The 21,040-nt window shown below is 49.3% G+C and overlaps 1 protein-coding gene and 1 pseudogene across 4 annotated transcripts in view; one reads left to right on the top strand and one right to left on the bottom strand.

The window, feature by feature from the left end:
* The window catches only part of LOC119433668 (uncharacterized), a 96,658-nt gene extending 88,558 nt beyond the window's left edge, over nt 1–8,100 (top strand). For 3 of the 4 annotated variants that reach the window (XM_049659411.1, XM_049659413.1, XM_049659412.1), the window contains exons 14-16: nt 396–664; nt 1,982–2,104; nt 6,268–8,099. In XM_049659411.1, coding sequence (XP_049515368.1) covers nt 396–664; nt 1,982–2,104; nt 6,268–6,604 — 729 coding nt within the window. In that variant the 3' untranslated portion in view covers nt 6,605–8,099. Of the gene's footprint in view, nt 1–395; nt 665–1,981; nt 2,105–6,267 lie in introns of all 4 variants that reach the window. The other variant, XM_049659410.1, reaches the window with a different exon arrangement.
* Nucleotides 8,101–14,849: 6,749 nt separating this feature from the next.
* On the bottom strand, nt 14,850–15,763 carry LOC119432832 (uncharacterized; annotated as a pseudogene).
* Between the last annotated feature and the right edge of the window lie 5,277 nt (nt 15,764–21,040).

Genomic DNA, 21,040 nt, shown 5'->3' with positions numbered 1-21,040 from the left:
TCCACGCCAAAACGGAGGAGTTGACATAATCCCCACATAACCTGCCTGTCTGCCGCCCTCTGCGGATCAGCCAATGCTGACATCACATGCATGCATCACATGCTTGCATCACACCGATTTTTCATTTTCGTTATTTTCTCGCTTACAGATGCTCTGTTCTTGCTGTGACTGACAAATTCGTTATTGCAGAAGCCTAATCTTTCAATCTGGCTCAACCTCATTTTGTGTCACCTTAAGCCATGTCCTTTCGTTATACACATTATTACTGGAACGTGTATTGAATGAAGCAAAATTCGTGTCATTCTGTCCATCAGGAAATTACTCTATTATGTCATTTTTACCATTGTGCAAGTTCTTGCATTGAAACGTTTTTCTTTTTCATTTGCTCTGGGCAGGAGAAGCTGACTTGTAATGCAGCCACCATGACAGAAGCCAGCACACAGCTAGTGCATCGATCAGTTCAAACAGAGAAGAGCACAATTGAAGGATCCGCTGGTGAAAAGGGCTGTGCGTTTTGTGGCCATCGCAAGCAAGGACTGCCCACATCAGAAATCCCGGAGCGTGACACTGATTACACCATCTTTTTTCCTGAGAAGTCCCCTCACTTGGCGCAAAAGCTTACCCAAAAGCCTGGCCCAAGAACAGCACCGAACATGTCGCACAGGTTGGTGCAACACATTTTGTGCAGCAAATTGTGAAGTTTGTAGCTGACGTGCATGGCGGTTCGGTTGGGGCGCTATTCCAATTCTGCAATCAGCCTCAATGATCAGCCCTCAATGATTGGTCAAAAAAATTTCGGGCCACCCCCATGGGTCGCCTGTCTGTCACGCGTTGTCACGAAAGCCACAAAAATTCCCCCATCTGATATGATGTGTGCACAATGATTAAGCATGATTAGATCAAACAAAAGAAAAATTATTTCTGATTCGACGCCTTTTTCACCTTAGCCATCTGCTATTGTTCAAACGTTTTCAGGCTGCGCCCACTTCGCTTGTCTGTCACGTGGCGTCACAATACTGCAAAAACTCGCTGTGTCAAAGTGACGTGTAATAGTATGTCGAACAAAACTGAAATTTGGTTCAGAATAGCCAGAGACTGCCCCATTCCGAAAGGAATAAAAGATGGCTGACCACTGATCGCTCTGGCACTGGCTGCTCGGAGCTGCCGGGGTGCATGGATTTATTTGCGTATGATAAAACCTTTTGTGGCAGTATAACGCAATTAAGCCCTTTCGGCATGTATACGACATCGCTGTGCCAACTTTGCTAAGTAAGGGGAAGCGGACCAATCACAGACACCGCCATAACCCTCTTTCTCCGGTTATCTACTTTCGCTGTGCTCGCTTGGCCTCATCGAAACGCTCTCCACTTGAGCATGCTCCTTGCCTCTTGCCAGCGAATTCAATAAGAAAAGCTGCTTATTGTAGGCAATTCCTATTCACATTAAAAGCAAAAAAAAAAGTGACCTCCTATAAGAGAGGAGCGCATTTGATTGAGCTTTTTGAACAACCCTGCTGGTTACGGCTCGATACTTGCGTCGGCGTTTCCTAAATTTGACGTCAGGAGATTGGAATAAAAACAGATTGGAATAGTTTTGTGTTATGGGGCCCTTGGTTGACATTCATTATTGATGGGAGAACAAGCACAAGAAAACAGTAGCATGTCACTTCCTGCGTGTTATTTATAATTTGCTGTTCTTTTGTTTTGTTCTTTTTGCCTTGAAAAGGTGTTATCACCTCGTCATAGATCAAACACTCTAGGGGATGAAATGTCTATTTTTTTCTCCTTCATGTTACTCTCTTTTTGTTCAGGGTAGGAAACCTTCTGTTGAAGGTAGGAGTTGGGGGAGTAACTACTGTTGCAGTAAATGTGTTCAGATTGCTGAAGTGACTGAAGTCTGATGTAGCCACACTCTGATGATTTTTCGCCATATGGGAAATAAGAACACGACTGTTTCAGAACTGTCTCTTTTTTAATTTCAGAGATCCCGCGGAGTGGCCCCCAAGGCCTGCCTTTGCACACAGTAAGACTTCAGATCTGCTTGTCACACCTACTGTTTCCTTCAGGGATGATCCCTCTCTGCTGCCTGGCAGGTCGGAGAGAAGGTATGATACAATCACAGTATCTTAAGCATGCACACTTTTCAAATGTGTTTCTTGTTTCGGTGCACAGAAGGAAAGAAATAGCAGGTAATCTGTATTGATAGCCGTTAGGGATTAGGCTAGAGATTCTCGCAATGTAATGAAGTCAGTAACATAAAAAAAGAAAAAGCTTCGTGAAATGTTGGAGGGAAGGCCAAACACACTTCTCCTCCTAGGTACATAGTACATTTGTTTGAACGTCCTCTGTAGAAACACGGGCTTAGTTTTTGTTGCAGAGCCAACTGCAGAACGCAGACGGAAATGTTGTGCACACTCCATACCAACACAAGTGTGTTATTCACATCTATCTTTGCATGGCGAGCAGCTGCATGGCTGAACAACAGCAAAGATAAATAAAAATATAGGTGCTGCGCTGACTGACAGGTAGTGTACTTGGCTAGCACACTTGTGGAACCAAATTCGATTTGTTTGCCCCCAACACTTTACTGCATTTAATTTTTTTTCTATGTCACTGGTTGTGTTATGCTGTGAAGAGGTCTAATTCAGTCCTTTCACACAGCTTTCACAATAACTATCACAAAGCAGTTAATGCTATGATGGCTGTGCAGACAAACAACTAACTTGTCAAGTGCGCTATTGTCTACTAACTTGTCTGTGGACAAGTTAGTGGCAAGTAGTCAGTTGACAAGAGGGTAGAGCCTAATTTTTCACCACTTAACCTGCATGTTTGTGGTCTGCCATTTATTTGCTTGGATAACTGGCTTTACTGAAGTGAGTCATTCAAATAACCACCTATTCAGTGCATCAGTGTGTTAAATACTAATACAGTGTAGACCGCTTATAACGCAAGTCGCCGGAGTCGCGAATATCCGCACTATAACCAAAACAACTAGTATTTTATTCCGATAATGGACACTACAGGCGTATTTCTGCCGCCGTTGTCACCGTGCTCTAGGTTCCGTATTCGCTTTTTAAATAAGTTAACAAGCACGGTGTCATGCGCACATAAGCAAACATGAACACATCTCGCTCGTTGACCACGGAAACGAACTGTCAAAACACTCAAGTGACGAAGCGCGACGAGCGAATTGACCTTTGTGCTATCATGCCTCTCGCTTCAACGCGACCTATAAGCTGCGAAAACACGGCGCGCGGCGGACTTGCCCCGTCGCAGATTGCTTTCAAGATAGGGCCAAGGCGATCGTATCACCGAAGTGGATCGTCGCAGATTACGTCCTGCTTCGGCCCACTGAAACCGTTCCGCATTGCTTTGCTGGCGAAAATCCTCTCCTTCTGTTTGCGCCAGTCCCGAATGCAAGTTTCGGATTCTCCAAACGTCCGTGATGCGGCCCGATTTCCGTCCATCTCCGCACACGTGATCATTTTCCTTTTAAATGCGGCATCATGATGAACTCGGTACTTCATGCTGATAGAGCAGATGCAGAGAACGTGAAGATAGACGGTAAACTATTGCCTAAGCACGTGTACTGCAGCACATGGAGGAAGCTACGGTAGCTAGGCTCAAGAGTAGCTAGACTCGACGCGCGTGCGAGGTGGCCATTTTGAAATGCCGACAGCTATATGGTGACACCAGATTTAGGGTCATACTCGATTCTAACGCTCACGCAATTTTTGGACCTGTTTTATCAGGAAAAAGTGCGCGTTAGATTCAAGTAAATACGGTATTTGTGGCTTGAGGGGAGCGCTTGCCATCTAGGTTGACTGCTGAACTTCCAGGCAGCCACACTGTAACTGGTATTTCATGTCCCACAACTGCCCCATAAGCAATACACGTATACATAGAGTGCTATGGGAAAATTAACGGAAGTCTGAAAAGACCGATTATATCCGGTCTGAAATTAGTGTTGTTTAGATGGTATTGGCAAACTGTCAACCCCCCCCCTGGCAGAGATCCTGGCTGCGCTACTGCCGTATTATATCCGGTCCTGCACTATAAGCTGTTTCGTTATAAGTGATCTATACTGTACCTGCCACAGTGAATGTGTGGCAATGGTGTTGTGCTGCTGGGCATGACATTGCTGGTTTGACTCCTGGCCGCTGTAGCCACACTCTGATGGAAGACATAATGCAAAAACACTTTTTTGCCATGCCACTACTGCTTTGTGATGTTAAACCCAGTCAGTGTGTTAAAATGTAGTCCTATAAAATTGGAGTCATACCTAGCTAAATGTACCGAGCTTGACTGTCTTCAGTTTCTTTTTGAATTGTTAGAGTATATTTTCTTGGTTTGATAAGTGTATTTCCAGAATGTTTATGCAATAAACAAATTAACCAGTCTGGTGAGCAGCATTTTAATATTTCAGACCAAAGCAATTCCATTAAGAACGCCATACAAATGTTTTTTGAAGCATGACTTTGAAACCTGTGCCAGAATATTTGCAAACATTGTCCTTTGAAGCTCATCCTCTGTAAGTTGCATCCCTTTGGTCTTTCTTTCCTTATTAGTGATGTAGGATTTAAGAATTTCTTTTAAAATAATATTTGCATTCCTTCAGATTGTTCTAACTGGTTGGCCATAGTGAAATTGAAAATGTGTAGAGCAATGCTTAAGTTGGAGAGAGGAGCCAAATTCAAAATCTATCTCGCTTAAAACAAAAAAAATGCTTCGTTAAAATCTTCTCAAATATCAGTGTATGCCACACTCATCTGCACAGTTCAGTGAGCTGGGCAAACTATGTATTTTATTTTAAATTTCTTTTTTGTACAGCTCACACCTTTATTATGTCGTCATCATAATCATAATTTATGTTCTCTTAAGGGCCTTCTTGCAGCCAGGCTTGTCCCCACGGTGGGCAGCAGGAGAAATTCTACCCACTGCTCCGTTTTACCACCCACCCCTTTGAGGCGACTTGCCAATTAGAATGGTCAATTTTTTGTAAAAATTTTCTATTCTTTATTTTTTTCCCTGCAATCCTCAGGTGTCTTGTGAGAAAATATCAAAAAGAAATGAAAAGTAGAAGCTAAAAAAATAGCACTTTTCTGGTGCGCTGCTGACAAAAATCTATAGAAAATTGGGCCTCAGGAGCTGCCGTCTTGATGACATCGTAAAGACGAGATATGGAGTGTACTGGAAACTTGGAGGACGGAAAAGACTATGAGGTAACATTGCGCAATACAATTGAAGCCAAACGAGTCGGTCCAACAAGTGATCGTCACGTCAGAGGGCGCTGTAGGTTTTAGTGCTCCCACTTTGCAGGCAGACCTATGGCAGGGACGCCAAACAAGTGCATATCAAGTAAATACATACTACTGGGAACCACACATTCCTCGGCAATACATTGAGACTGCCATGTGTTAGGCTGACACTGCAAGGGAAAGGGCGAAAAGAATGCCTTCACGGAGAGTTCGCTTGGCAAGGCTGGCTGTGTGATGCAATGCCAATTTCTAGCTTGTTTCCGGCCTCCATAAAAGAAATAGGCCACTCTACTTCAGATAGCAGCAGCGCCTTCTTTTGATATGCAATAATAAAAGCAAGAGAAGCGAGCAAAAAAAGGAAAAGCGAGTCTTGATTTGTAACTGGTTCTACATGTGCACAGGAAGCGCTCCTATTGGCTGACACAGGTTTGAATTGCTGGCACGCATTTTGACAGCAGCGAGCTGTGCATTTCTTTGTCCCAGTGGCATAACGCAGCCGTGGTAGGCTGTTCCACTGGCTCACATTTTTTTCAATAATGCATCCAACGTCCAACATTGTGTAATATACTATTCAGAATATCAGGATGGTTGTATCGAGGTAAAAAAGAAAAAGAAGGAAAGAATAAGAGCCTTTCCGTACTTGGCTAACACATCTCTCTCTCCCCCCCCCCCTCAAAAAATTTTGGCATTATTTGCAAGATATTGCATATGCAGAGTCTTCCCATGATGTAATACGAACCACCTCAGTATGGAATCTTACATCTTTCTGAGTGGCATTGTGTATTAATGTGAACTGCAAAATCAAAATGGCACTCACATTGTAGAGTTATCATTACTTCCTCCTCATATTTTGGAAATACAATTATCAATCCATAATCATGAACCATGGTGTTCCCCAAACAAATCAGAGGTTGTTGAACATTGCACTTTGTGTGGTTCGACGACCCTTTGTGGTAGGAAGGCCCGCCGTGGCAGCGAGAGAAATTTGAAGCAGGAGCTCGATGTTGCAGGGGCGTTTCCCAGGGAGCAATGCCGACGTCCTCTGCCGAGACATTCATCCACCCGCGGCTGCAGTACGAAGAGGAGTCGCGGTTGAGCGGTCAGCGGCGCGACGAGCTGAGCTTTCAGGTGGACCGCATAGCGCACAAGTACTGCCCAGAAGAGGCCGGCCTGTCGGCATCCCCATTGGCCAAGGGTGGAGTGCCGCTTTCACAGGATGCACAAGCCTATTTGCGCAACTATGGACTCGACTCTCGCACAAAACGGGAGGACACTGCCGGAAGAGTGGACAGCATGGAGCACATACTGGATATTAGCGCGCTCAGGAGGCTGCCCAAGCTACTCTGAGATTTGCGGTTTTTCAAAGTGACACAGGCACGCATAACCATGCATGGCTGTGTAGTGGGCCCCCTGGGGCTCCAAAGAGAGAGAACTTACAAGTTCCTTGCATGTGGCACAACGTAAACATTACAGTAGCAGCATGCGTGCGTAGATGAGTCAGTTGTACTACCATCCGGCATGGCAGCTTTTGTCTCACTACGCGTCTGCTACAGGAATTCGCCGTGGGTTCTCATGTAGCTGACCATGGCAACAACAGCTGCTTGAAAAACTGAAACACTGGGCACTCGAAGAACGGACGATTGGTGCCATTCTTGCTGTTTGTTCTGGTGTGGCACGTCTTTACGTTCAAGCCGTGCTCCTTGAGTTCACTCGCAGGAACGCTGCTCTAGCATGTGCACCACCTTTCGTGGCCTTCAGTTAGTTCCAACAACGTGGATCTCTGCATCCCAAGCTGCGGTAACGATGCTGCTTCTGTGTTCAAGTGCCTTGTTCTACCTGACTGCTAAAGTTTTTGGGACATGGAATCCATGAGAAGAACTTCACTTTACCTGCATACTTTGTGGTGGTCGCACGGGCAAGTGTCTGCTGCACCATGCAATTCTAGCAGGCATTTAGTGGTGAAGAACTTTCCCATTGCTGCTCCTAAAACTTTTGCAGTCGGGTTTCCTCTTGTGTATCCTTGCTTTCTGATGCATATCCACGGCTATGCATTAAGTCGTGTGGCATAGCTAGCCAGATGTCCAGTTTAGCGCCTGTGCTTGAATGGATATGAAATGTGTGTACATTGGAAAGAAGAAAATGGCAATAAACAGACAATTCTGCCTTTTTTAATTGGTAAGTACACCCAAGTCAAAGCCTAAGATGATATTTGACGATCGAGATATTGGGCCGTGAATGCAGTTGTCAAACCAGATAAAGCTGCCTAGAGAGCTCTGTTTACATTCTGAACTTCCAGCGTTTGCTTTGTGGGCTGTTGCAAGTAGGCACAGAAGGCAGTCCTGTACCCTTGCTGGTCCTTTCAAGCAAGTGCTCACAGCAGTCCAACATGGAATATTGTTGCACGCAGGATGTCCTCAGACTGGCACTGTGCATGTTGGAAAACAGTATACGCGTTGGGGAAATCTCTTGGCATAATAGAACGCAACACATGAAATGCTTTCACCCTCTCGGATAAGGCTGTTCTGCAGTCAAAACATAGGGGGCACCATGCTTGTTTATATGTAGTTTGGCCCATACTGACTCTTTAGTCCATGTTATCAAGAAAATACAGTGATATGTATGGGCTGTGCTCATTTGGCCTTAACTTTGCAGACAGCGAGTTTTCATATTTAAGTGGCATAAGTACGCTAGCATACCTGCTAACTCTCCCGAATTTTTCTTGATGTTTACAGATTTGGGCTCATTGTACAACTTCACAAATATTTCAAGTTTTACAAAGGAATACATTAACAAAGAAACAGGAGCGCAAAAACAACACAGAGACAGTGATGAACACAGCAGTGCTCTCTGTAAGTCGGCGCTCGTTACAGCAGACGGCATGGCAGCAATCCAACAGGAAAAATATCCGTTATATCTGATGGATGGATGGAAAAACTTAATTATTTATCAAGAGAGGGGAATAAGGGAAGGGGTTGGGTGAAAGGGAGCGGGTGGGTAGGTCCTTATTCCAGAACACCAGTGATCCTGGCTACCCTCTGCGCCTGATCCAAGAGGCCCCTTTGGGCCTCCAGCTCCGGCCGGGCGACGAGGATCTCCCACGGCTCCCTACTGTAGGTGAGTATCTGACGCGAGTTTGCTTCCTGTGGTCTATTAGTGCATTCCCACGTCACATGTGGTAGTGATGGCCATGCACCACACCATGGACAGGTGCCAGCACGTATTGTGGGATTCATGTGGTGTGGTCTTCCTAAATGGGCATAGGTATGTGTGTGTATTCTTCTGTATGTGCGGGCTTCTTGTACCCCAAGTTGCCGATGCGGGGAGGCAAGGCACTCTCTTGTGCGACGTTGGTGCTCGAGGATGTCTCAGGCCATAAGTGGACTATCTTGGCAAGGGCTGTGGTTTCCTGCACGGTTTGTGAGTTCTCAAGCTAGGGAGTGTGCCCTCTCATTGCCTGGGATGCCCTCATGTCCTGGACACCATATGATTACATGTTCTTCTTGGAGTGCATTGCCTATGATTCTTAGCGTGATTCGTGGCAATCTGCCTTGCATGTACATTCTGCATGCTGCTTGACAGTTGGAGATAACCAGTGCCGAGTGCCCGGTGCTGCGCAGTCGCTGCGCAGGCCCTATCTTGAAAGCGATCTGCGATGTGGACATGCGCCGAGGGCTCGCATTGTTCGAGAGGCAGTACGATTTGCTCGCTGCTGCTACCGTGCTGCTACCTGCTTCCTCACTCCAGCGTTGTGACAGCGAGGTTCCGCGGTCATCGAGTGAGATGTGTTCATGTTTGCTTGTGTGCGCATGTCACTATGCTTGCTAATTTAGTTGCTTATCGAATGTTTACAAGTTTATATGGCCGATAAAACTATTACACCTACTTCGTATAGCTGTCTACTAATTTGCTATCGCAATCGATGCCTCGCCTTTCGGGCGAAACTGCGACTTTAAATGCGTAAGCATTTCTATGCCTACCCAATGCAAATGGCTCATACCCCTGTAAGGCTGAGGCTACAAGCGCTCAGCAAAGCGAAGCGAACAGTGCATACATTGAAATCGCCCATACAACACACAGAACAGTATATGTTTCAATAAAGAACAAGCTCAAAACAAGCATCCAAACTATAAATAAAGCATTGCATACCCTCCTCAGCAGTTGTTGTGGTTTTGCAACAGCTTCACTGGACATTCACTTTCACAGGTTGATGACCAATAAGGGTGATAACCTATACAGGTTCAGAAGCATCAGATTTAGTCCGATAAAGATGATAACGACAGATAAAGTTTAAAAAGTGTTAATGCTGGTTGGATAAAGTTTAATAAGACTGATGATGACACCGCACTGGGTGGAGATGAGCAAGTGGCACAATGCTTACGCATACTTAGCCAACTCCAGTGGAGTTCTTGCGTGATTTTTTTTCTAGAATCCTGCAGACTTTCATTTGAAAACTTTAGCAAGTAGCCTTCACGTAGCGAGCGCCCGTCGCGGTAGCGGAGTTCCCCCACAGATGTCACACACGCGTGAGGGCACCACTCAAATATCTCTGTGCTAATATAATAACTGGTGCCGTAATACGATACTTCGCGACAAGCGACGACCACTGTCAAACCTGTGTAGCACGAACGACAGCTGTGGTACGAGGAACGTTCATCTCGGAGCCCACGCATCTGGCCGCCGCTGCACTGCACGCGAGTCGACGGCTCGACTGCATCACGCGCTTTGCAGCTTGGACGCCGTGCGAATCAATGCGATGAGAAATAAAACGTTATAAAAAAATGGCTGTGGCTTAACTCAGTTATGCCTGGGTGTGCGTAGCGAGAGGTATGGTTAATCTTATTGTTTAGCTTGGTTCTCTCTACGGTTACATCTTTATCGATTAGCTTCGTACGTCTGAGTGTTTAGGTTTGGTTGTTACCTCTCGTTAAGTTATGGTTACATTAAATACTAGACATTTTTAAAGTGTAACGCATTTATTTTGAAAGTCTTCATCTTGTTGTTTCTCAATTGCCACAGACGCCCCAATGGTCGATGAGGCGGGAGGATAAGGGGCTGTCGTCCAGTGACTTGAACACGTTTCGGGTGCTATCCTCATCTGAATCCACTCGCCTGGCCGCTTCGTACTTACGACGCTTCTCGAGGCGTGCCCCTCGTTCTTCCTCCGTCTCCTCGTCTCGCTGCCTCCTCTTGGTTTCGTTCCGACGATGAAGCCTGGCTTCTTTCAGTCTCTCCGACTCACTTTCCATATCTGCCGACGAGTCCCACCGAGCCGCCCCTTCTATATATACGATGCAATGCCGGTGCCTCCTCTGTTGTTGCAATGCGGTTTCAGCCGCTCCTCCTCTGACGTCATGCCAGATGGAGCTGTGCTACCAGCTGTGGCGGTTGCTAGGCAACAGCTCAGCCCGCGGTGCGGCCACAGCGAAACGGCGAGAATACGGCCAATGTAGCTCTCGCTACAAAAAAATGCATTTTGCGATCATCCGCGACAGTGGCATAGCCAGAGGGTGGCACACCAGGCACGTTCACTGAAGAGCAGCACGGACCCAGTGGTACATGTCCAGTGACCCAAGTTAGCGTGAATTTAGAGGCTCGCTGAAGAGCGGTACATACCCAGGGACCCAAGTTAGCGTGAAATTAGAGGTTCGCTGAAGAGCGGTGCATACCCAGTGACCCAAGTTAGCGTGAAATTAGAGGTTTGCTGAAGAGCGGTACATACCCAGTGACCCAAGTTAGCGTGAAATTAGAGGTTCGATGAAGAGTGGTACATACCCAGTGACCGAAGTTAGCGTGAAATTAGAGGTTCGCTGAAGAGCGGTATAGACCCAGTGACCCAAGTTAGCGTCAAATTAGAGGTTCGCTGAAGAGCGGTGCATACCCAGTGACCCAAGTTAGCGTGAAATTAGAGGTTTGCTGAAGAGCGGTATAGACCCAGTGGCCCAAGTTAGCGTGAAATTAGAGGTTCGCTGAAGAGCGGTACATACCCAGTGACCCAAGTTAGCGTGAAATTAGAGGTTCGCTGAAGAGCGGTATAGACCCAGTGACCCAAGTTAGCGTGAAATTAGAGGTTCGCTGAAGAGCGGTGCATACCCAGTGACCCAAGTTAGCGTGAAATTAGAGGTTCGCTGAAGAGCGGTGCATACCCAGTGACCCAAGTTAGCGTGAAATTAGAGGTTTGCTGAAGAGCGGTGCATGACCCAGTGACCCAAGTTAGCGTGAAATTAGAGGTTCGCTGAAGAGCGGTGCATACCCAGTGACCCAAGTTAGCGTGAAATTAGAGGTTCGCTGAAGAGCGGTGCATACCCAGTGACGAGGTTCGCTGAAGAGCGGTGCATACCCAGTGACCCAAGTTAGCGTGAAATTAGAGGTTTGCTGAAGAGCGGTATAGACCCAGTGACCCAAGTTAGCGTGAAATTAGAGGTTTGCTGAAGAGCGGTATAGACCCAGTGACCCAAGTTAGCGTGAAATTAGAGGTTCGCTGAAGAGCGGTGCATACCCAGTGACCCAAGTTAGCGTGAAATTAGAGGTTCGCTGAAGAGCGGTGCATACCCAGTGACCCAAGTTAGCGTGAAATTAGAGGTTTCGCTGAGAGCGGTGCATACCCAGTGACCCAAGTTAGCGTGAAATTAGAGGTTCGCTGAAGAGCGGTGCATACCAGTGACCCAAGTTAGCGTGAAATTAGAGGTTTGCTGAAGAGCGGTGCATACCCAGTGACCCAAGTTAGCGTGAAATTAGAGGTTCGCTGAAGAGCGGTGCATACCCAGTGACCCAAGTTAGCGTGAAATTAGAGGTTCGCTGAAGAGCGGTATAGACCCAGTGACCCAAGTTAGCGGTGAAATTAGAGGTTCGCTGAAGAGCGGTGCATACCCAGTGACCCAAGTTAGCGTGAAATTAGAGGTTTCGCTGAAGAGCGGTGCATACCCAGTGACCCAAGTTAGCGTGAAATTAGAGGTTGCTGAAGAGCGGGTGCATACCCAGGACCCAAGTTAGCGTGAAATTAGAGGTTCGCTGAAGAGCGGTGCATACCCAGTGACCCAAGTTAGCGTGAATTAGAGGTTCGCTGAAGAGCGGTACATACCCAGTGACCCGAAGTTAGCGTGAAATTAGAGGTTCGCTGAAGAGCGGTGCATACCCAGTGACCAAGTTAGCGTGAAATTAGAGGTTCGCTGAAGAGCGGTACATACCCAGTGACCCAAGTTAGCGTGAAATTAGAGGTTCGCTGAAGAGCGGTGCATACCCAGTGACCAAGTTAGCGTGAAATTAGAGGTTCGCTGAAGAGCGGTATACCCAGTGACCCAAGTTAGCGTGAAATTAGAGGTTCGCTGAAGAGCGGTGCATACCCAGTGACCCAAGTTAGCGTGAAATTAGAGGTTTGCTGAAGAGCGGTGCATACCCAGTGACCCAAGTTAGCGTGAAATTAGAGGTTCGCTGAAGAGCGGTACATACCCAGTGACCCAAGTTAGCGTGAAATTAGAGGTTCGCTGAAGAGCGGTGCATACCCAGTGACCCAAGTTAGCGTGAAATTAGAGGTTCGCTGAAGAGCGGTATAGACCCAGTGACCCAAGTTAGCGTGAAATTAGAGGTTCGCTGAAGAGCGGTGCATACCCAGTGACCCAAGTTAGCGTGAAATTAGAGGTTCGCTGAAGAGCGGTACATACCCAGTGACCCAAGTTAGCGTGAAATTAGAGGTTCGCTGAAGAGCGGTGCATACCCAGTGACCCAAGTTAGCGTGAAATTAGAGGTTTGCTGAAGAGCGGTGCATACCCAGTGACCCAAGTTAGCGTGAAATTAGAGGTTCGCTGAAGAGCGGTGCATACCCAGTGACCCAAGTTAGCGTGAAATTAGAGGTTCGCTGAAGAGCGGTACATACCCAGTGACCCAAGTTAGCGTGAAATTAGAGGTTCGCTGAAGAGCGGTATAGACCCAGTGACCCAAGTTAGCGTGAAATTAGAGGTTCGCTGAAGAGCGGTGCATACCCAGTGACCCAAGTTAGCGTGAAATTAGAGTTTGCTGAAGAGCGGTGCATACCCAGTGACCCAAGTTAGCGTGAAATTAGAGGTTCGCTGAAGAGCGGTACATACCAGTGACCCAAGTTAGCGTGAAATTAGAGGTTCGCTGAAGAGCGGTATCATACCCAGTGACCCAAGTTAGCGGAAATTAGAGGTTCGCTGAAGAGCGGTACATACCCAGTGACCTAGCGGTGCATACCCAGTGACTCAAGGGTAGCGTGAATTAGAGGTTTGCTGAAGAGCGGTATAGACCCAGTGACCCAAGTTAGCGTGAAATTAGAGGTTCGCTGAAGAGCGGTGCATACCCAGTGACCCAAGTTAGCGTGCAATTAGAGGTTCACTGAAGAGCGGTGCATACCCAGTGACCCAAGTTAGCGTGAAATTAGAGGTTCGCTGAAGAGCGGTATAGACCCAGCGACCCAAGTTAGCGTGCAATTAGAGGTTCACTGAAGAGCGGTACATACCCAGTGACCCAAGTTAGCGTGCAATAAAAACAAAGTTAATAAAATAACTTTGTTTTTACTCCTTAGCACCAAGGTGAAAATGCGCAAATTACAGTGCCTCTACCGCACTCCTCCCTGTGCAGGGCCCAGGCAGTCACTCTCAGACTTCTACAAACAAGCACTTACCCGAGTTAAAGTTGCTAGAATGGAGAGGTGTGAATACCGGCGGCGTTTTCCTTCGGGCGCGCGTGACCCCCTTGCGCACCGATGCCACGAGGGGAAATGTGGTGCTGCCGCTCCCGGCGCGGTAAGCTCAGACGCGCCGGCCTGCCGGCCTCACCTCCGTGCCAAAGTTGGTTCTTTATTTTATGCCATGCCTTCGCCGTCAGTTGGTCTCGTCGCCTGTTTTGGGGTGTTTCTCGCGATACATAGCGTGTTGCACAACATCGTCGCGGCATTGCCAACCTAGTATTATTTAGGGGCCTTTCGCGCAAGCTCACTCTGATCACCACCGCCTTTATTTATTTTATTTTTTCCTCTGTGTTTATCGTTCGCGACTTTATTAATGGAACTGCAGTCTTGATACCATGTCGCATTCCTGCCCTCTCAGAAGATGCCGTGCCTAAAGTACTTCGAACTTGCCAAAATACATTAGCAGGACTGACGAAAGAAAGAAAAAGAAAAGATGTCTCACACGCTCCACGGGTCCCAGGTGCGGCACGCAAACCACTCCGTGTATGCCTGGACTACATATTCGACTCTCCGAGTACGAATAAAGTATTATTATTATTATTATTATTATTATTATTATTATTATTATTATAGACAGTTTTAGCTTAACGTTAGCGTAATAGAGGGGTTAAGGGAAATAGCGTTACCGTTCCGCGAACGAACTTTGCAGAAAGAGAGTTTTAGTATAGCGTGATAGCGTAGTTTACGTGCGGGACGCTATTCCATTACGCTTTGAATTTCGCATAGACAGGGCACCTAAGTCTATGTGTGTGTGGCTGTGTGCGTCCGGAAAGTGCGAGAGGCAGCGCAATGGAAGCGTGGGGCGGTATTCTGTAAGAGTCCAATTAGTGGACTGTCCATTTCGGCTGTCGCTGATTGGCTGCTGCTTGACGTGCAGGAAGGTGCTGTGGTGGGAGGGTTCGAGCCGAGGCGGCCGAGGAGGCAGGCTGAAGCCCGAGGGCCGCGGAGTAAAGACACACGCTCCGAGTCCCCAGCAGAAGTGCCCCCGTTTATTCACAGCACAGCCTTTATATGCTACATCCTATAGAGGGCGCCTCATAATCGGCTTAGCACTCGCGCCCTCTACATCCCCCCTTTTGGGAAAGTAACAGAAAGCAACCCCTTGCTCTCAGGTATACAACGTAATGACAAATGTCTCATGGCACGTTCTACAAGTTCAGCCGCACCGGCGGCCTAACACAACGTCCAGACCGAGTGCGTACAACTGACCCAGGCGGTCTTGAGGGAGTAGCCGGGGCAACCGGTGGCGATGCAACTGGTAGAGGAGTAAGTGCCCTGGGAGTTGGACTGCTGCACACAGGCTCTGGGCGAGTTGGAGTCTGTGGCAGGCTTTCAGATCCTCGTGTCCGTGGACTGGAGCTGCCGAGGTCTAGACCACCTGATGACGGAGACTGCTGCGGAACCAGATGTCTCCGGTTGCGGACGAGAGCACCTGCATCCGTCTGGACCACGTAGGAGCGTGGACGCTGCGCTGGGCTAAGAACAGTGCCAGCACAATCTGTGTCGCGAATCCACACTCTCTCTCCCTCCTCCAGGGGCCGCAAATCTTGTGCAGCATGTCGACGGTCAAAATCTTGACGCTGGCGACGTCGTTGGGTAGTGTCACGCCGGTGGAAGTCGGCAGCGTTAGGTGGTTCTGGAAGCAACGCGGCCATGGGGACCGGAAGGCGAGTCCTGAGGCTGCGCCCCATGAGCAGCTGAGCAGGGCTGTACCCGGTCACGCCAGGTGCGTTGCGGTATGCCAAGAGGGCCAAAGGCCAGTCCGGAGACTTCTTGAAGAGTTCCTTAACCGTCCGCACCATACGCTCGACTTCCCCATTAGACTGCGGGTACCTGGGACTGCTGGTGACGTGGGAGAATCCGTAGCTCTGGGCGAAGACGCGGAATTCTGCCGACGAAAATTGAGGCCCATTATCGCTGACGAGGGTCTCTGGGATCCCATGCCTTGCGAAGACACTTTTGATGATGGAGATCACCGCTGTAGACGTCGTCGAGCGAAGGGACAGCACTTCAGGGTACCTCGAGTAGTAATCTACGAGGAGAAGGTAGTCGGCTTCTTCGTGATGAAATATGTCCATCCCGACTCGCTCCCAGGGACGGCTAGGCGTCACGGTAGGCAGCAGTGGCTCTGCTCGCTGGACCCGCGTGGTAGCACAGTTGGGACAGTTCTCCACCATTGTCTTGATCTGACTCCCCATGGTCGGCCACCAGACAGCTCCCCTGGCGATGGCGCGGCAACGGTTCACTCCGAGGTGTCCGTCATGGATGAGGGAGAGGACGTGCTTCCGCAGAGAAGCGGGCACCAGCAGGCGTCCACCGCAGAGGAGAAGGCCGTCACCAATACTGAACTCGGCCCGATGAGCCCAGAACTGAGCCATGCTGAGAGGCAGATTCTCTTTCCTAGGCCACCCTTGCTCACAGTACAACTTGAGCTGCGCGCACTCCCCATCTGCAGCCTGGTGAGCTCGGAAGTCGTCGAGGAGGACTGCAAATGTAGGAGGGATAGCACGGAGTGCTTCTTGAACGTACAGCTCCACCTTGTCAACAGCTGGAGTCGCTGGCAGCTGGACGACTGGGTCCCTTGAGAGTGCATCTGCGGTGGCCAGCTGTTTCCCAGGAACGTACTTGACATCAAACTGGTACTGGAGAAGGCGGATGCGGAAGCGCTGGATTCGTGGTGGCATGAGATCGAGATCCGCGGTTCCTAGGAGCTGTACTAACGGCTTATGGTCGGTCTCGAGGGTGAAACGAAGACCCCGAAGAAACTCGTCGAATCGGTTGATGGCCCAGGTGGCAGCCAGTGCCTCCTTTTCGATCTGGCTGTACCTCCGTTCCGTTTCAGTCAGCGCTCGAGAGGCGTATGCAACTGGTCGGCGCTCCCCTGATGGCTGGTCTTGAAGGAGGACAGCACCCAACCCGAAGGAACTGGCATCTGCGGAGACTGTCGTCAACAGTGCAGGGTTGTACCTTGCGAGGCAGATGTCCGACGACAGCATGCTCTTGAGCTTTTCAAATGCTGAAGCCTGCGCTGGTCCCCATGTCCAGGCTGCAAGCTTGTTCAGGAGACTTCTGATTGGCGCAGTCGTTTGAGAGAGGCCCGGGAGGAAGCGACCGACATGGTTGAGCATACCGAGAAAACGTTGGACACCATGAACGTCCTGAGGAGCTGGCATGCGCTGAATGGCGGCCACTTTCTCTGGATCCGGAGTGATGCCATTGGCACCGACGACAACGCCAAGGAACCGCACGCTGGACACGCCGAAAGTGCACTTGGCAGCGTTGAGGGTGACCCCCGCTTGTTGGAGGCGACCAAGGACTGCCTGGAGGCGTTGGTCGTGTTCTTCTGTGGTGCGGCCAAACACAAGGATGTCGTCCATAAGGTTAACAACACCAGCCAACCCTTCCAGCAGGCGAGACATCTGACGCTGGAAGTATTCCGGGGCCGATGTTATGCCGAATGGGAGGCGGCAGTAGCAATACCTGCCAAACGGAGTGATGAAAGTCGTGTACTTCTGGGAGTCGCGCGCCAGGCGTACTTGGTGGAAGCCTGAAGTTGCGTCCAACTTCGAGAAAACGCGTGCGTCACCGAGAAGTCCGAGGGTTTGGTCGACGGTCGGGAGTACGTGGCGTTCACGCAGAACGACTTGGTTGAGTTTGGTCAAATCAACGCACAGGCGGTAACCCCCCGCTGGCTTCGGGACGACGACAAGTCCCGCGCACCAGTCCGTCGGTTCGTCGACGCACCGGATCACGCCCTCCTGCTCCATCTTGTCGAGCTCCTTTTTGACTACGTCTCGTAGCGGTATCGGGATACGCCGGGCTGTGCTGAGGGCATACGGTACCGCGTCAGGCTTGATACGTATCGTGTACTCTTCCGGAAACGTGCCCAGGCCGGTGAAAAGGGCTGGAGGGACTTCACGAGGTGGTGCGTCCGGCAGAGCTGGTGCGACGGCGCCGACAAACTTGACGACCCCAAGGGCAACGATAGCGGGATAGCCGAGAAGTGGCTGCTCTTGTCCCGCAACGACGTAGAGGCGCTCGTTGACTTGCCTGCCTCTCCAAGACAGCGCCGCGTCGAAGGTGCCGAGAAGCTTCAGGGCTTGTTTCCCGGGTCCGAAAAGTTCTTCGCCTCGCGGCTTATCGAGGACGGCTGGGCAGCCGGGAAACGTGCGCGGAACCACCGAGACGTCGGCTCCAGAGTCCACTTTGAAGACGAGAGGGTTCCCGTTGACACGCACCTCAACGTACCGCCCGTTGCGGGCCACCGCCGCGACGGAGTGGAGCTCGACGGATCCGAGGCGCTTCCCTGAGCGACATACCGCCGCGAAGTGGCCTCGCTTCTTGCAGTGGTTACAGACCGCTTTGGCCGCTGGACAGTCAGACCGTCGGTGAAACTCGTGACCGCAAAATCCGCATTGCCTACTTAGGCCTAGGCCGCATTTCAAAGCCTCGCCAGCTCTGTTGCTCGAGTGCGAACCGTCGGGTCGGTCACGTGACGCAAAGTCAGCAAAGTTGCCAGAGTCCCGTCTATTGCGTCGTCCGCGTGCACGCTGCGCGGGTTTACGCGAAGTCGCCGCGTCCACGTGAGCTGCCGTAAGCGGTTGCCCAGCGGTGAGGGACAGGCGTTGTCTTTCGCGTTCGGCGTCTTCGTGCTGACGAGCTTGCACGAGTGCGTCGTCCAGGGAAAGGCTCGGAGTGCGGCACAGCTTGTCTGAAAGGCGAGAATCCGCCAAACCCACGACGAAACGGTCGCGAACAAGACGCTCTTCAACGGCAGGTGACGGGTAGTTACACTTGCGTACCATGTTCCGAAGGGCCGTGAAGAAACTGTCGACGGTTTCGCCTGGCTCTTGCGTCCGCTTGTGGAACCGAGAGCTCTCGTACACCTCGTTTACGGGGTGCACGAAGTAGCTTGTGAGCCGCCGGGTGACTTCCGCGTAGGACTTGTACGCTTCTTCATCGGACATGAGAGAACTGAGGACAATGCGTGCACGGGGGCCCATACAGTAGAGGAGAGTCCTAACCCTCGTCTCGTCCGGGGCTGCGTGCATGCCGGTGGCGAAGGCATAGTCCTCAAATTGCCGTAACCAGGGCAGCCACTCGCCGACATCGTCGAAGGGGAACGGAGCGGGACTCCGGAGACTGGCGGCAGCGAGAGCAGGAACTGGAGCGTCTTTGTTAGCCATGGCAAGTCGCGGGAACCACGCATCCCACTTCTGACACCATGTGGTGGGAGGGTTCGAGCCGAGGCGGCCGAGGAGGCAGGCTGAAGCCCGAGGGCCGCGGAGTAAAGACACACGCTCCGAGTCCCCAGCAGAAGTGCCCCCGTTTATTCACAGCACAGCCTTTATATGCTACATCCTATAGAGGGCGCCTCATAATCGGCTTAGCACTCGCGCCCTCTACAGTGCACTCCACATTTTTTGCACAAAACATAAATTTTTGTTCAACTTTGTGGCCCTCGTAACACATTTTACAGTTTCACCTTTTCGGCATCTTCTGAGGATGGTTCGTTGAAAAGTACAATAAACTTCACCAGTTCGTCTGGAGCCACCTCTTTCCAGTACCCATCTCTCTTAGCGTAGCTGGGCAGTTGCCCACAACATGCATCCAAGTATATTTGGTTATTTTCCCAACTGGTCTTTATCACCTCCGTAGTGAAGAAGAGCAGAAAGAAATCCTGCACCGTTGTAAACAGTCTCCATAGTGCTGGGCCAAGGGCGGTCTTCTTGGTGTGAAGTGAATGTTTTTTGCTGCCGGTGGCAGCACATCCTGACCAAGCCAAGTACACACCCTGCAGATTTGCAAGTGGAGCGAAACTGAAACTCTTTGAAGTCCACAATGTTGGACATGCGATGGACGTTAGAAATGTGCTTTGTGGAATAGAACTACTTGAACTCCAAACCAAAGCTCACTATTGAACAGCTGGCATCATTTTAAGGTGTTTATCACTGCCCAGCACTGTCAGATGGCAAAACCAACATAATAATTTCATTGTTCACGTCCTGGGAGTCAAGCTTTAACGTTCGAGGGTGACAGCCACGCCCCCTTTTCACTTTAACACACGCACATTAGTTCGCGAAAAGGTCCGCCAAAAAATCAGAATGTCGTCAGAGCAGGAAAATTTTAACTGATTCTGAAAGAGGAGTGCCTAGACTAACACCATTAGGTGGCACTAAGTGCACAGAAAACTATTCCAACGTGTCCAAATCTGCGATTTAAAGCATTGATCACTGGGTGAGGTAACGAAAGAGTTAAGAGACACTTGCTGTTGTATATCGAGCAAAACCCTTTTGCAAATGCGTTAAATATGATCAACCATCACCTTTTACACTTCCTTGAGTCAAACAAAATTCTTGATCATATCAATGCAGCTTTAAAGAGGGGTGGTCGACAACCGACCATCTCGCGTGCATCTAATCAAACATTCGTGATGCTTTTGTACATAAGCAATTCTTATCTGTATATCTTGATATGGAAAAGACGTACGGCACAACATGGCGTTATGGACTCCTGCGAGACCTGTCGGCAGTGGACATCCACGGGAACATGCTAAGTGTTATGGAAAACTACTTGCACAATCGTACTTTGCGAGTCAATTACATTATTCTGTGTACGTGGACGAAGTGCAGATTGGTCATAAATCTTGTAACATCACTGTGTACGAGCTACAAGTGCAGCTTGGTCTCTACAAAGGGTCAAAATGGTGTTAAACTTAACCCTCACAAATGTACGTGTGTTCTTTTTTCGAGGCTCGTCCCAGAGCCAATTAGCGAACTACAGTGCAGTCCACTTCTGGCGATACCACATATCACGATATGTTGGTTGTAATGATGAGTCGACTTAAGAGTGTCAACTCATACACTAGGGCTACGAGAAAAAAAAGCATATCTTATTATATGTTATTCGCCACATATTGGATATAGTCATCAAAATTTTGCCTTCTGCATGGCATTTTCCATGCAGAATAAGCGTGAAATTTGCATTGGTTAGTTCTCCTTAAACTAACGATGCCGAGACAGGGCAATAGGTTTGCCTATGCGAGTTCACATCTGCTGTCATTAACCACGCAAAGCGCC

This window comes from Dermacentor silvarum, chromosome 11, assembly GCF_013339745.2.
Source record: "Dermacentor silvarum isolate Dsil-2018 chromosome 11, BIME_Dsil_1.4, whole genome shotgun sequence".
Taxonomy (NCBI): Eukaryota; Metazoa; Arthropoda; class Arachnida; order Ixodida; family Ixodidae; genus Dermacentor; species Dermacentor silvarum.
This window is presented reverse-complemented; position numbering and strand designations above follow the sequence as displayed.